Source organism: Alligator sinensis, unplaced genomic scaffold (genome assembly GCF_000455745.1).
Source record: "Alligator sinensis unplaced genomic scaffold, ASM45574v1 scaffold666_1, whole genome shotgun sequence".
Lineage (NCBI taxonomy): Eukaryota > Metazoa > Chordata > Crocodylia > Alligatoridae > Alligator > Alligator sinensis.
Window position 1 is genome coordinate 1,782,667 of NW_005842216.1, and position 16,376 is coordinate 1,799,042.

At 39.2% G+C, this 16,376-nt stretch overlaps 1 protein-coding gene across 1 annotated transcript in view; it reads right to left on the reverse strand.

Annotated features, from left to right (window-relative positions):
- LOC102388023 (transmembrane protein 182-like) overlaps positions 1–13,094 on the reverse strand; it is a 24,015-nt gene extending 10,921 nt beyond the window's left edge. The window contains exons 1-4 of the mRNA XM_006026983.2: positions 12,884–13,094; positions 9,939–10,056; positions 7,011–7,109; positions 1,811–1,948 (exon numbers count right to left, since the gene is read on the reverse strand). Of these exons, the coding sequence (XP_006027045.1) occupies positions 1,811–1,948; positions 7,011–7,109; positions 9,939–10,056; positions 12,884–13,036 (508 nt within the window). The 5' untranslated portion in view covers positions 13,037–13,094. The remainder of the gene's footprint in view (positions 1–1,810; positions 1,949–7,010; positions 7,110–9,938; positions 10,057–12,883) is intronic.
- Between the last annotated feature and the right edge of the window lie 3,282 nt (positions 13,095–16,376).

Sequence of the window (16,376 nt, forward strand, 5' to 3'; positions counted from 1 at the left end):
ATCAGAATGGCTCCCAAAGTATTGAATTAGTTTAATGCTATGGTTAATAACAATGATTGCTGCTTAAGTGGGACATTCTATTCAACTGCTGCACCTTTGGCTAATGCCAAGGGATTCTATAGTATATAACCAGCTATTTTAAAAATCATGAAATTCTCTCTCCTGATTTTTTTTTTTTGATCACTGCTTTTTTTAAAAAAAGAAGAGTCCAAAGAAAAAATACCAGGGATAAGTTTTACTGTCTGTTTTTGGTTATCTTTAATGGGAGTGCTCATGTACTTCAATTTATACACATGCTTATATTTCTTGATGAGTTGGAGCATAAGTAGAATAACCAGAATGCACAGTTTACAAAAAATTATCTGTTTGTCTTGATCTTATGAAAAGTATTATGATTAAATGTATAGGTGGGTTAACTTAAGGGGACTGCTCACATCCATAAAGCAAGACTGTTGAATAAATGTTTGCAGAAGAGACCCTATAGCAATACTTCTACCAGCCCCTCATTAGAATTTGTGGGAGAAAAGTTAACTTGAATCAAACTTCTACCATCAAACTCTGTAAAATCTTCAATGTTTGGTTACATGTTTTTGTTCTGATGAATTGGGTGCAACTGTCAAACTTTATTTAAGATAAACTGCGGCTTCCATTCCTAAAACAAGCACATTACTGCCAAAAATAAAAGGCATATGTGGACAGAAAGGTGTAGTTAAGTGTTGTTTTGTGAAGGGGGGGGGTGTCTGTGAAAGGGACACAAAAAAATCTAGAGAAACTAAAAGAAAAGGCAAAAGAGGCACAAGATATGGCCTGAATAAGCACTGAAAATATACCCTTACTTCAGAGAATAAGCACTGGCGTTATATCCCCAAGGGGCTTAGCGTAGTAAGCAAAGACACTCCATCCTGTTTGTGTTGAGAGAAAAGAGACTTGGAGAACTCTTAATAACAGTATTGCATCAATAAAACACTTGACTAACCAGCTTCTCCTACTGGAGACTCCCAAGACATTACATTTTTAACTATTCAGATTAAAAAACAAAACAAAACCACTGCATTATTTTTAAGTTTGGGTCAAGGATTTAAATTACGTGTAGACATTTATACTAACTAAACCATTCTCAAACCAAAAAAAGAGAGAGAGAGAAAAAAGCCCCAAATATTATAAATCCTGGTGCTATCGATAATTCAGTAATTAAGAGTGTTATGCCGGAAGATGAATAAACAAATATTGTAGCTTATTTTCCTGATGTGATAACACTTTTTCATTTTATTTGAGCACCTCCACATTTTTGTTTTCATTTGGAATGCATTTGATAGCCCAAGTACTGATTTCTACCCAATGCTAAAAGAAACACAGCACAAATGAGAAGACCAAATTGCTGAAGTGGGGCCCAGCTAATTACAGTATAAGATGCTATGGTCATAGACTTAGGGTTTAAGTCACAGACTTAGGGTTTAGGTTTAGGTTTAGGGGTCTGTCCCAACATTGCATAGCAGGATCTGAATCTAATAGAAGAGGAAAAAAATCTTTCTGAAAGAAAGAATCTTTTATGGCTAAATAATAGTATCTTTCTAAAGGTTGACTAAGCATAAAAGTTCATTTTTACATTGCAGGGGAAAACAGTTTATTCAAAGTCAGCCCTTAAATGTATTGCACATATAATTTACCAGAGCTCATATCTTTCTGCTGTAGTGTCTCATTATTAGTGTTCCTACCCTTTTCATGCACACACGCACGCGCACACAAAGAAAGATTTGGTCTCAGCACTCCAGGCACTAGTATATCCAATTACCATGACTTGGCAGCTTACCAGATGTGATGAGGAATCCGCCTCCTACTTTATAAAATCTAGCATTGACAAAGGGCACACCACACACCAACAGGAATCCTCCCACCAGACTGGCAGCGACAGCTACCATGATAAATGCAGTCCAGAAGCCTCTGTACACTGTACAATCGAAAAGAATAGAATTATAGGAAAGGAAAAAAATCAACCCACATAATCAGATCAGTTTTCAGAAGTCTGTGAAACTGAAGCATGTAACTCCAATTTCAGTGACAATAAAAATAATAACCTTGCTGTAATGAATACCAGGATTATGAACAATTTTTAAAATATTTTTTAGACTTATTGAGCTGTTGTTCATGTTCAGAAGAGATGTGTCTGGCATGTTACTAACTCCCTTGAGTGCAATTGAGCACGTATAGTATATCCAGCACTTGCAGGTTTAGGTTTTGTGTCGTGCTATACCTCATGCCGTAAGAAATAGGGCTGGACTAAATACCAGAGCTCTGATGAGTGGGTCATGAAGGCAGGGCATAAAACAGTTTTAATTGTGAGGACAACACATACTGCTTGGTAGAAGTTTTGTGAGAGAGCAGAGTTTGGGGTAGGAAAGAAAGAATGAAAACTAATCATAAGGACAAACATATAATTGTGTCATCTCTCCCCTTAAATAATGCTTGTTGAAAGTGTTGAATTCATAGTCCTGAATAATGTAGTCTTTTATGAAGTTACAGAGCAGGCTATGCCCTCCCCAGTACCCCTGCTGCTTCCTAGATGATCCAAGGTAGATCATAAGTAGAGAAGGGATTTAACATCTTCGGCATCTTGAGTCTTGGATTTCCTACTGCTAGCAAAGACCAGACAGGCTATTTGTATGTTAGGGGCATGTCACAGGATGGGATACTCAAGGACGGCCGTGATCTCCTAAGGCCCTCGACCATGCCAATTTGGCCCGAAGGGCACCCTCAGTTCTCGCCCGCCACGTCTTTGATGGAAAATATAAAAATAGGGAGACTGCCTTTAAGTCATCTTGGACACGGTTTGATGGACTCTCTGAACCCCGTGGGTTCCCAGACCCCTTGTGGGTCCCATTTTACAATGGGCGTTGCAGGGCACCCTAGCCTTATGGGCTAGATGCATGGCTCCAACCGCCCCTTTACCATGCTCCAAGCCTCGCAGATGGTACTGGCATTGTTTTGCCTAGGCCTCATTATAATTTGCCCCCTTGTCCTCACTGGGCTCTCCACAGCCCTGTCTCTGCACCCTTCGGTGCCGGGGTCAGTGCACCGCAAAATGCCATGTCCTCTCTGGCACCGGGGTCTGTGCCCCCCAATGAGGCCTCCTCCTTCCCCAAGTAGCCTCACCCAAACCACTGGTCTTATAAAACGGCAAACAAAACATAAGCCCGTGGCCTATAACATAACACAAGGTACATAAGGTGTGCTCGGCCCCTCTGCATTACCTGGAGCAGAACCCAGTTAGGCCTCCTGCCTCCACTTACTCCAGGAGGGCTCCTTCTCTCTTGGCCACCAGCAGAGAACTGCCTCCTAGTCCCCATCCTGGGGTTTACGTGGTCCCAGGGCCCTGCCCCTTCCGGCTAGCTGACCAGGTACAGATGCAAGCTAATTTCCTCATTAGCTGGTTGCCATGGAAACCTGCACCTGGGCTCCTGTCTGGCTGTTTGGGCTCTTCCCAGGCAGTTTCTGCTCTTTTAGGAGCAGGCACCCTGCGACAGGGCGCTTTCCAACTACTCAGAATGAAATTCAGATAACTAACCTATTTCACTGAGCAACCAAAATCTTTTGTTCAAGTACCATATAGCTGGTATTCTTTAAGCAAAACAGTTCCAAAGTGTCCCACTATCAATTTTTCTGAGCTATCCTGTCCCCTTTTGCTATCAGCTTTCACTCTGTGCATTTTTTCTCTGAAGTAGCAATTACAAAGAGTTGAATCAAGCATGAAAAAATGGGTAATTCTCTAACAATTCACATTTGAAAGAAAAATGTTACAAAGCAAACATATTTTACTCATTTTTAAATCAACCTGACATGGAATCCACATAGCAAAAGATAAGAATCTTGAGCACTTAAAGAAACCCACAATCCTTATGCCTAATAGCACATCACCTTCCTCTCACAGGGCCAAACATTTCTCTTACTTAATAAGCTACTGATTTGGGTATAGCTAACAGCAAATGTAGCTCCTTGTGCATCCTCCAGCTTTCTAGTATTTTAACATACATTTGCTTGAAATAAAATGTGTACTGAATTAGTACCATCTTGCTGCAGGTCTCAAATGTGTTAGAGTGCTTCCCTAACTTTTCCTCAGCATGACCCCATTTCCTCATCATGGCCCCTCACTCCCAACCCACTGCCCCCCAACCTTGCGACCCCATCCACTGATGTTGTGACCCCATTTGGCATTGCAACCCACAGTTTGGGAATTGCTGCTTTAAAGTCAGTTAATGTAGCCTAAATACCACTAGTGAGGAAAGCATACTCACCCCAATTTTGTAGATGAGGATTAAACTAAATTGAGGGCCTGATCCTGCCACCCTTATTCACAATGGGTACATTTACATTCACACATTCATACAGTACACATTTTATTTCAAGCAAATGTATGTTAAAATACTAGAAAGCTGGAGGATGCACATTTACATTCATTAATGTGTTGTGATTACACAGTGCATTACATTTAGTACCTGTAATTACGCCCTAAACTCAATGCGTCATAATCGGCACTACTGAGCATTAGCACCAGTGCACACTGTTTTGTGACACTAATGCACAGTAGATTAATTCTACTACACATTAGCACATTAGCATGGGTTTTGCCTGCTGCACTAATGCTCAGTAGAATTAGTCTACTGCACTTGAAGCATCTTGTGTAGACGCACCCACTGAGCTGTATTTTAAATTTGGGTACAAATGAAAGTAAAGGTTAGCTCAATAGGCAGTTGCCCAGTAATGGATTGGATGCTAAACTTGAGTAAGAACTGTACATGTATAACTTTCAATCCATGCAGAGAAGAACATGTCTCCTCAGGAGTCATCACTGCATCATCTACAACCCAACATAAGGCACAATCTTGCAGCCCCTGGGGCAAGTTAAATTCTCTTTGCAGATCAGAGACTAAAGAACAGAGTTTATAGTTGAGGATATTCCTTGGTCTGACAGCTTTTTTGCTCAGCCATGGCACTTTAAGCAGTAACAGTCTTGCAGAACTCAGTCCAAGCAAAGATTCCTGAGAGGCAGCTGAGGAGTTTGTTTCATAGCAAGGACTGACAGACAGGGACAGATGGCTTGAGGGCCCTGTACTTCGTACAGAAAAATTAGCCTGTTCATTAGCAAGATAATTCAGAAACTAGAACCCACGACTTTTTCTTGTAAGAATTAAAAAAACACGGCTGCTTAGCCTGGATAGTGTTTGTTAGAAAGAGCCTGTGCTGGAGCCAGAAATGAGCTGTTCATTTACTGTCACAGACACATCATATCCATTTTACTGCAGTGTGCTCCCTAGGGCAGAAATCTTACATAGCAGAGGGGAAAAAAAGGCAGCTACTCTCACTCAAATGCTCTTTCTGACAAATATATTTTTTTAAATTAGTTCCCCATTATAAAAAAGGTATTGCTAAAGGCTAAAGAAAAGGTCAAGATGTTTGTTTGTACTCCGTGCCTGCCCTGGGTCCCCAGAGGCAAAGCAGAATGATACACACTATTTAAAGAAATCAATTAATTTCAAAAACAAGATCATTGAATTAATTCTGTCTTCTGCCACCAATTGAGCAAATTAAAATTCCAAACGGCAGCTGATTCATTACAGACCTCCAAAAATATATGGAGACATAAATAAAAGGAAAACAATGGGGGAGAATCTATTCAAATTTGTTCGTGTAACTGAGAGTTTGGGCTCTTTTTTTGGTGACTGATTCATTTGCCTTTCCTAATGTGGGTCTTCTAAGAAATGTCTTTATTGCTTTTTCTTTTAAGAAAAGAACAATAAATCAACATGATAGCGCCCTTGGTGCTGAAGCAGGCACTATGCAAAGCATCAGGGCTAGGCTGGTAAAGCCTGTATTCAGATATAGGGGAATAAGGCTCTTGTTACACAAGAGGCAAAACAGACAGGGTTGGTACCCTGGGCAAAACCTGCAGGGGAATGGGCAAGTGCCAGAGGGACACAGGTTCTGAGAACCAGGTGTGTGGGGAGGCGTGATCTCCCCACCCCAGCTGTTGCTTTTACAGCAGCAGCATAGCATCCAGGTACCCAGTTGCTTCTGCAAGAGCAGCACTATATGGCTGCTTTTGCTACCATGGCATAGACTTCATGGGGGTAGCAAATGATTCTGGCATCCTTGCTCACCCATCCCTAGAATTGCCACTACTGTCTTGCTTGGGTGAATCAAGGGCATGCTTTTTCTTGCGACCACAACTCCCTAGTTTTAGGGAGCAACAGTGCTCTGCTCAAGATACTTCCCACTGATAGTAAACAGATGAAGGGTACGCAGGGAGTAGATGGAGCCCTGGCTCTGGGTTCACACCAAATACCCCAAAGGGTTGTTCTATACCCTTTTAGGAAGAGAAGTGTATTTGAATGTGTGCAAAATAAATGAATAAATAAAAAGAGATAGGGGAAAAAAGAGCAAAGTGATTTTCAGTTTACACGTATTTATTAAGATCCATAAAAAGCAAACTATCTACCAATAGGAGAAAGATCTAGAGATGTAGAAAGCTGGCCTCTTTTATGATGAAAGCTCAGAGTGAATACTGAGGACTTCCTGAGATGATCTACCCTGAAATGAGCATGGAAAAGTACTGCCCAGTTATTAGACCTAGGACTAAACTATAATCAGACTTGTGCTCTCTGCTTGCTAGCTCTCCTAAATTAAATTACTCCAGTCTTTTACAGAGAGCAGGTTACTGCTCCCTGGATGTCCTCAGCCACCTACTCTGGCCAGCGTGGTAGATCCCTGGGTCCTCCTTATCCTCTCTGCTTCCTTCTTAGCCACAGGGAAGAGCATTGGACAAGTCGTTCCTGTTCTTCCTGCAAAGGCCATGAAGCCTAATCTGAGCAGGGCCAAGAAAAAGCATTACATGGTAACGTAACTAATGAAAATTACAGTACAGCTCCACACATTAAATTACAGTACAGCTCCGCACATCTCCATGTACCATTAACTCTGTGGAAAGAAAATGTGACTATGACTAGTTAGAGACTAACCTGCAGTTGCATCATAGGAAGGATGTGGAACAGGTCCATAAGCAATGGGCATAGGAAACAGGTAGCCGTGCATGCAGAACTTGGGGTGTGGTTGGTTAGCTGTAAAAGAAGTGAAGATCAAACAGCTTTTTGCTTTTATTTTATGGAAATACAACCACTAATATTTCAATAAACACAGCTAGTTCTGCAAAACCCACAAAAACACCAGGTGGAGTCAGAGGAGGTGGAATAAAGTATATTTCCAATCTGTTCTAAATGCAAAGAGTGCAAATGTGTTCTAAATGCAAATCCTTCAAAAACAAACTAGAGCCAGACAAAAATCTGGAACTGTTTATGCTGAGAACTCTCCCCCTGACTGGGGCTAGTTATTGGCTTTTTGTTTTCCTCCCAGATACAGTACATGCCAAACCACCTGAAAAAGACTAAAATGTCTAGCTATTAGAGCTACCTACAGTACAACAGTTCCAGTTTGTGGGCAAAGAAAGCACAATTACAATAGAAGTGTCCCATCAATATTAATACAACTGAGGTTTATCATGATTCATGGTAATGGAATGAATGTTAAATGAATTAATTAATGATTAGCCACTTATTTAAATATGTTCCCCAGCTCAAAGAACACTTTATGGTAGATGGACATTAGTTCTTGCTAAACTGACTGTGAAATACCTATTGAATTAATTATTACATCCACAAGAGCAGCAAATTAATTTGCCATGATCAATCCTATTATAATAAATACCTAAAGTAGTAATACAGATTTGCCAGTTATTTAACAATGGCTTTCTACTAAAAGCATTTTAGTTGGTGGTTTGTACCCCCATTTTGCTTCAGGCAAGGTCAGATAATTTAGTATCTAATTGTCTTGTATGGGAATAGGTCTGGCCCTCAGGGCATTTTTTACCAAAATTCCCTTTATTTTAAAAATATAAAACAGCTCTTGTAATTATTAACTGCATAAAGCTAGTTAGTGTACCAACCTATATAGCAGTCTACAATGAACAGGAATCATCTGACATAATGATCATATTGGGTTGAAAGTTTACTTTGAGATCCTGACAGAAGTACATTGTGAACTTATGACAACGTTGCTATGAGAAGATCACACTTTGCAGTCGCTTCATTAAACATGTGTTAGAGATGGACTTTACCAATTCAGAAAATACTAGCTGCCTATAAGCAATGAGTAACTCTAGTGTCTATAGGTTGGTTGTGGTGATGGTTGTTTTACTCTATGTAGCTTTTTAATACAAACCAGTTCCATTTTCTATGATGTTATTACACAAAGTGCATGCCTCACTTTAATGCAACACCCCTGAGAGTTATACTGCTATTCTGGAAACACTGGTTAGTATATCTCAGTAATATTCCCTGAGGATTGGCCTTGGATGAGGAAAGTCACCAAAATGGCACACCCAAGTTACCATAAAACATGTCACACCTGAATACATATCTTTTAATGAAGCAGGTTTATGAATGATAATTAATTGGATGACTAGGAACCCTTTATAAATCTGGATATAAAAAGAGATTTTATAAAGATATTTTAGTGCTTATCTTATTCTTTTTGAAGCTCAGTAAACCATGATCCTATCCTTATCCACTGAACTGTGTGGCAGAATCAGGGCCACACCAATACAAGTACCACCCCACCAATGCTTTCTAGCCACCCCTATGCAAGAAAATAGAGCCAAGTCCTTGTGATCTATTTTGTCCTTGGCTTTGTTGTTGTCAAAGATGCTGTTTAGCATCAGTTGTGTGGTCATGCTGTCATTTGCTTTTTGTAGTGTGAACTTCTGTCTGCTTGACTGAGACCACTATGTCTACTTCACATAGGGCACCAAGCAGCTATCAGATTGACTTGATTCCAGCTGACACCCCCAAGTTATTCAAGCAAAAGATTGCAACAATTCTCCTTTAAAAGTGTTTTTCAATTACTGTACTTTCAAAAAGGTGGAATTTGTGTCTCTGTTGTGTTTGTTTTTTGTTTTCTGTAAACTGCATTTGCTAAAGTACTTTGATGCTCATAATTGTAATGATCTGGGGAAAAATAAGTAAATAGAGAATGATTTCAGTAAGTGTCCTAAATGCATTTAAACACAGATTTATTGGGCATGGTCTTCCATGGTTTCATAGTTGTTTCATAATTTCATAGTTGTTAGGATCAGAAGGGACCTGAGCAGATCATTGAGTCTGACCCCCTGCCATGGGCAGGAATGAATGCTGGGATCAAATGACCCCAGCAAGGTGATTATCTAGCCTCCTTCCAATGGTGTTCAGTATCTCCTATAAAGTATGAAACTGCTTCCCAGATTAAAAAAAAAAATCAATATTGGAATCACTTGGCACCTAATAGGACTGTAGCATAACTAGGGCAGCAAAGATAAGGGGCAGAGTTGCAGATCTGCAGTCAGGCAACTTCTGGTAGTGCACCCAAGACGTAATGCAAATCAGTCCCCAAAGGGAGCTGCATCCCTGGTGGATGAAGTTACCACCCCCATAATGCTCTGAAAGAAACATTGATTTTTTTTTTTTAAGGGAAAAAATGGCTCCTACAAGATTGCAAAAGACCATCTGAGAGCAAATTTATGAGTTAAAGGGAGCACAGAAAGAGAGAGCCTTCTCAGGTTAGGTTTTGGCCACCTGTAATTTAAAAAGGCATAGATGCATCTTTTGAAACGTAAAATAAATGTAGCAAAAGCTAGCTTCTCATCTGAGAGAGATGTCTTCACCAAGTTGCAACTCAGATTGGATATTTATAGATGAATTATGATCCAGTAAAATTATATAATCTTATGATTCATAATGGCAGTACTGATAAACTCCAGCTACGGCAACATGCTCAGAAGAACATGCTAAAGCCAATGCTAGACCTAGCCCACTAAAATATTTCCAAACCAATCTGGAAACCATATCAGGAGCACTCACTGAACCAGAAGTTCCATATGGTCTCCTCATAATCCTTGCCAAAGAACCAACATCTCCAAAAGAAACCTTCATGATGAAAAGTGAGGATCTCTTTTCTGGTCTCGCCCCAGACTTCGACCTGCAAAGAATAAAAGCACAAGGCATGTAGTGAATATAAGCTTGTATTCACTGCATGCAACAGGGAATTCACTTTTATTTTGGTTCAGTCACTGGGCTAGCAAAGTTCTCTCTCAATTTATTTCCAGCTGTGGGGAGAAATTTTCTTATTTGTTGTTTCTTTTGCACTGCTAAGATGACAAACAAGTGTGAGTAATCAGCATCTTGAATGGATTGCCTTAACACAGACACCCAACTCTGTACTGTCCTGTATCCTTCAAGCTTTTACATGTTGCTTTCTGAATTTCCTAAGTGAATCATTTCCACAGATCTCTGAGTAAGCAGGATGTGGGCCCAATCTGGCAGCTATTGTGTAGCCAAAACTACAACCAGCCTTAGAACTGTCAGTGACCCCTCTTTAACTGGATCAGTGGTTTCCTAAAATCACACAACCCTTGCATATCAATTCTTCCGTGGAGCCCCTAGCCCTATCCACGGAGCCAAGCAACTAGGCCCAGCAATGGCAGCTCACCATCTCCCAGCCCAATCCACCATTATCACCAATCTCTTTGCAAAGAATCCCTGGTGACCGACTGTGAACCCCCAGGGTTCTTCAGAACACAGTTTGTAGTGAACTAGATGATCCAGAAAGGTTTGGCCCAACCCTTCTCTCTCTCTATTTCTTTGCTCGATGCAAATAGGTTATCTCAGAGAGGAGTTACTCTTTTTATATATCGGTCTCCTCATTTTGGGAATATTAGCATCTTGATGCATTTTGCCCCATCCACTGCCATGTGTACAAAGGTTATTCAAAGCACAAGGTCATTTCAAAGGCTATTTCAAGAGTGGAAATGTCCCAACTGTTCTGCTGGGAAAATAATTAGAGCTGTAATTAAATCAATTGTTCTCGTGCACAATTTGATAAAGAAGCACTATTACTGTTGTAGAACTTGACTGGGTGAAGTGTGGAGCAGCTCTTAGAAAGCGTTATATTCAAGGGACTTGAAGTGTTCTATATGTCACTGGATAAATCCACCTGGCTTAAACGGAGAGAAAGAGTGATGGGGCTCAGTTAAGCGGTGTTATACAAGTGTCCTAAACCCTCCAGGAGTTAAACACCAAAAGGCCAAAGTAGAGCTTGTATTAATTTGGCAAGAGACACTCTCCCCCTTGAAAAGTGGTTGCTTTCGGACTAGGTCTGAACCTAACTCTGACAACCTAGAAGATGCACAACAACATCAAATGGCCAACTGATGACTTGCTAAATCTGCACTTGCATTTGGCCACCAGTTGGTCAATAACCAAGACTCTCAATGGCTAAAGTCTGCCTGTTACAAAGGGATGAGCAAGAACAAATATAAACTGCAGCCTAGGGCTTGGAGCAACAATTCAATTACAAAGACACTGCATAAAATAAAAGCAAAAACCTCAAGGGCAAAAGTTAAAGTTGTTCCTACTCCCAACTGGCATTTTTCAGGATCCCTCTGTGTGTGTCATGTGCAAACAGTTGGCCTAACAACATATGTGAAATGTCTGAGAGGTTTGTTTTATTTAATGCAGTACATCAGCGCTAGCCTTGTAATCCTTTCACTTTAAATACAACAGAATATATTTTTTTTAAATAAGCGATAGGAAAGAGAATGTCATTTCATTTCCTAAGTGAAAAAAAAATCTGAACTGCACTTTTATGCCTGTTAAAGGTTTACAGTCTGCCATCTTCAGCGTCTTATTGTGCTGTTTTATACAAAGATTATTTGTCTGCTGGGAAGTCATCTTTCTATCATCATTTTGCTTCTTGAGATAGACAGTCATTTGGAAATCTGACTCATACAGCCATGCAAGCTATTCTGTATTATGAAATCCTCAAACTATGGAAGATGCTTATTGCTAACCTCATGAAGTTTTCCACAAGTGAATCACATAACATAAAAATCAAATATAATTGGATTGAACTTTGAAATAAAGTCTGCATAACAAAAGAATACAGCATTTCTGAAAATTGTTAATAAAACCATACATGGGGACTGGAAGAAAAATGTTTGAGAAGAATTTAGTTTCATGAAGCTGATTCAACCGTTATTCCATAAAGCTTAATAAGAAATTAAATATTTCACCACAAGTAAATTCAGCTAAAACTCAAGGTTTCAAAGAGATCTGTACATGAACCATATTAGAATGTAGCAATAAACTATCAATTTTAAGTATTCAAAATGCAATAAAATGCTGCACAATACTGCAAAAATTAGACAAGGATCCCTGATATCAAAAATCCTATATTTTTCTTAAAGCCAAATTTTGAAACCACTTAGCCATCTCACCATATTAAGTAAACAGACAGAATGAGTTCTTATGTACTTTAAGCCACTACATTTTGTGTTCCCTTCACTTGACTATCTGTGTTAGAGGCACTTGAGATTTAACTGATCAGAAAGACCTACATATTAAATATAAAATATTGTTCATATGCAGAAATGAAAGAATAAAACTTTAATGATGATATCATCAGGAAATAAATGACTTTAGAAGCAAAATGTTGTAAGTGAATAAATCTATTATATCTTAAATTTCAACTTTGTGTCCCATGTCTGTCACAATAGCATAAAGGTTTCTTCTCAGGGCTTCCTATGTATTCTTTAAATCACGTCTTTGTTAGTAGCATAAAATATGGAGGTGCTGGTTCCTGCTTCATAGACTGAGTTTTTATGCACTGAATGTGTTAACAATGATCACATATTTAAAAACTAACAGCACCACCAGTTACATTATTTTCTGTGGCAGGTTTAACATTTTTATGGAATTTTTTAAAGCATGTTTTTCTTGCAGAATATCACAAAACTACTTGCTTTTACCTCCCCAGTCTGAAGAGTGTTATTTCCAGGTTCAAAGATACCACATGTCTCTGTAGCTAGCAGCCAATAATCTGTTCCAAAAGATATGAGAAACAGTAGAACACCAATCCCACCAAGGATTCCTGCTATAAAAGCTGCTATCCCAACCTTCATGGTAGAAGAAGTAGTAGGCTTGAAACTCGGAAAAGAATTAAAACACTGAAGTGCCCAGAGACACTGAAAGGAGGGGTATGAGGAGCAGGTGCTATTTTTGGACTGAGATAAGCATCTTTTTCATGACTGGTGTGAGTTTCACAGGGCACTGGGAAAAGGACTAATAAAAGCAGATGACCTGGTACAACTAAACAGCTGTGGCATTAAAGAAACATGACAAATAGCTATAGAGATACAGTATGAAGATTTCCAAATACAAACACAGGCATTCATTTTATTAAAACAATGTAGAGAGGTCACATTAATGGTGTTGAGCAGCTTCTATAGTCATTTTCATATTCATTTCTACTGAATATATGCAGTCACATTCAGAAAAGTGGCAACACACACATTGTCTCTTCCTTCTGTTCTCACTTCTTATTTCTTTTACCTCTCCTTTAAAACAGGAAAGCACTAGTTTTCATTTCAAATGAAAAATATAGAGGCTCAGAACACGGTATTTAGATTCTGGCCAGTATCGTTCATGTCTCTGTGTTTAAGAGATGATGCTTTTTCGACAGGTCTATATCCTACAGCAAGTGTATTTAATCATGTGATGCTACTGTGTTATCCAATGTTAAGTCAAAATGTAAATCAAGTTTTTAAATCTAGTGCAAATGGAAAGATAGCAATATAGGTGGTCTCTTTAGGTGGTCCTGAGAAAGGCTCTTTCTTCTCTGCTTTCCTGCCACAGCATATTTATTTGCCCCTACCAACATGTAACTGTATCTCTAAGGAAGTGTCCCATCAGAAATGGGGGGAAATTCCGACAGAGTGGAGTTTTCATTGCTATTTGGTTTCTAATATTCTCTTGTTTTCTTCAAAAGGATTTGTTGCAGGCCATTGCCAAGGACAGGAAATCAGACAAGAAAAATTTAATTCAGTATGGCAACCGCTCTGTTCTCATGACATGCCAATAATGTGGTCATGGGGACAGATCATTTGTATAAAACAGAATTCAAGCTCTTTTGGCTCTTGAAGACACTGAACTAGCTTACTGACTTCAGTCTTGATACTCACTGTAAGCTGACATGTAAATCCCTCTTCCTCTCTCCCTATGGAACAAATCAACTGCTGTGTACTACAAATTATGTGTGTTGGCAGATCAATTTTTGAATATGTTTAATGATTCAGATGAATTGTGCAAGCATCCAATGAGCACTTGAAATCAAGCAAATGTTCTGGAGTGTTCTTTTTTACTATGCCTACCCAAATGATGAGCCCTCCAGGAAAGCAGTAAGTCTATCTATCCAAATCTATTGTTTTATGACTGTGAAGTGTTAAATTGCCACAATAGGCTTTTCTATCATCATTGTTATTTCTTAATATTTCAGGTATGGAGTAGCCCTTCACTTATTATATTGGATATCTATTCCTCATCACAAAAGTTCACAAGTGGACTTTCATGATAATTACTCATCTATGTCCATAAGTGTTTAAAGTACCTTATATAAAGCATAGAACATTCTTTTTTTGCCCTAGAATAGTCCACATTCTTTCTAAAACATTGCAAGATGTATAATAGAAGAGTTGAGCAAGGCTCCATGAACAAGATTATGCCCTAGATAGTTGTGTTCTCCATACCCCTCCTTACTAATCCATCTGAGGTTACTTTGTGGAGGCAATGTTGCAAAAGTGAGGTTTTTGAAAAAGATATGAAAAGATCAAATAAGTATCCACAGAATGTCTCATGTGTGGAGTAGGATGGGATAGGCCTAGGAAAAAATATACAAGAACACCATGGGGTGGTATTTGGGCTGACATTACTGGCAGTGTGGTAGGTAATTCAGCAACATGAGTGGAAGCCACTTGTTTTACACATTCATCATGCTTCGTGACAGCTACTCATGAACCCCCTACTCATATCCATAGGTCCCCTTTGCAAAGGGGAAAATGAATGAAGACTCTGTTACTCAAAAGCCATATATTTTCCAGAGTTTTCCCTCCAGTGTGCATCTGGAAGGAGTTGTATATATCCCATAGTCCCTGTATGTTCACTAACTAGAAATTATTTCTCTCAACTGTAGTAGGTAAATGGGGGGGGGGGGAAATCAGATGATCCAAAACCTGGAATGGGGCCAATAAACCAGGGACTCTTAATTCTGCCAACATGCCTGCTAGAGCTTTTTTGGAACTAGCTCTAAAGAACCTAAATGACCTCCCCACAGAGCTTGACATGGGGTTGAAGGTCTGCCTCACAATGCATGGAGCCATCCATATATATCTGAACACAGAGCTGAAGTCAGCTTTTCAAAGCACAGTTCCTTCACCTTGGTTTCTAACCCCTGAGCCAAGCAACCAAAACTCCTGCAGCTAAGTTTTAAAGTGAACAGCCCAGCAAGGGCTCTGGTCAGCCAAGATAGGACCCTGGTTTCAAAAAAAAAAAGAAGCAAGAAGAATAAAGAAGCAAGAGATCCTCTCCTCTTTCCTCCTTTCTTCACCTTGTTCCTCCAACAGTAAAACAACTCCTACTACCAATGAACCAACTCTCCACCTTCCTAACCTGCTACTTATAAAGTGCTGGGAAGGCTCACTTAATTCAGAACAGCTGGCCCAGCCCTGCTACCATGGCAATTGTGCACAGCTGCAGCCTTTCTTTCACTGTTAACCCTCTTCCTGCTAATCCCTGAGTGCTCCTTTACTACATACACACACACTTTTTACATAGTTTTGTGCCTTAATAGTATATATTAATCTTATAATCATCTGGTTATTTTATATGCAACTGGATTACCTTTTTGACTGAATATAAAATAGTTAGCTAAATACAAACTGGTGTGTATTTATTATTTAACTAATCTTCAATAAAAGTAATTTTAAGCTATTTCTATTTAATTAGAAATAAAGCCTGTCTTGAGTGACAAGGAAAATCAGTTATCTTCTATACTTGTGAACTGTATCTTAAAGCTGAAGACAGTTGAGCTAGAAACCTTGGGGATTCTTTAAAACACTCACTGGTGACGCTCTTGCATTGTGTCCTATTTAATAATTATCAGAGATCCTTAAATGAAACTATAATATGGGCAATTGTGCCTTAAAGAATAGGTATTCATGATTTTTTCACTCTTATTTGCATACCTTCTAGTCAGTTGGATTTGGCTCTGAGTCTGTTATATTTATGCTATATGTATTTGTAATTTAGCTCTTTCTGCTATTTGGAAAGTTTCCCCATTGAATTTCAGATCCACTGGAAAAAACTGTGTCTGAGGTAAAGAACCAGGCCAGTGCCCAGGCCTGGTTTCTGATAAACTAATATGTGTAAAGGCAAATACTTTCCAAATTTTTCATATGGAAAATAGGA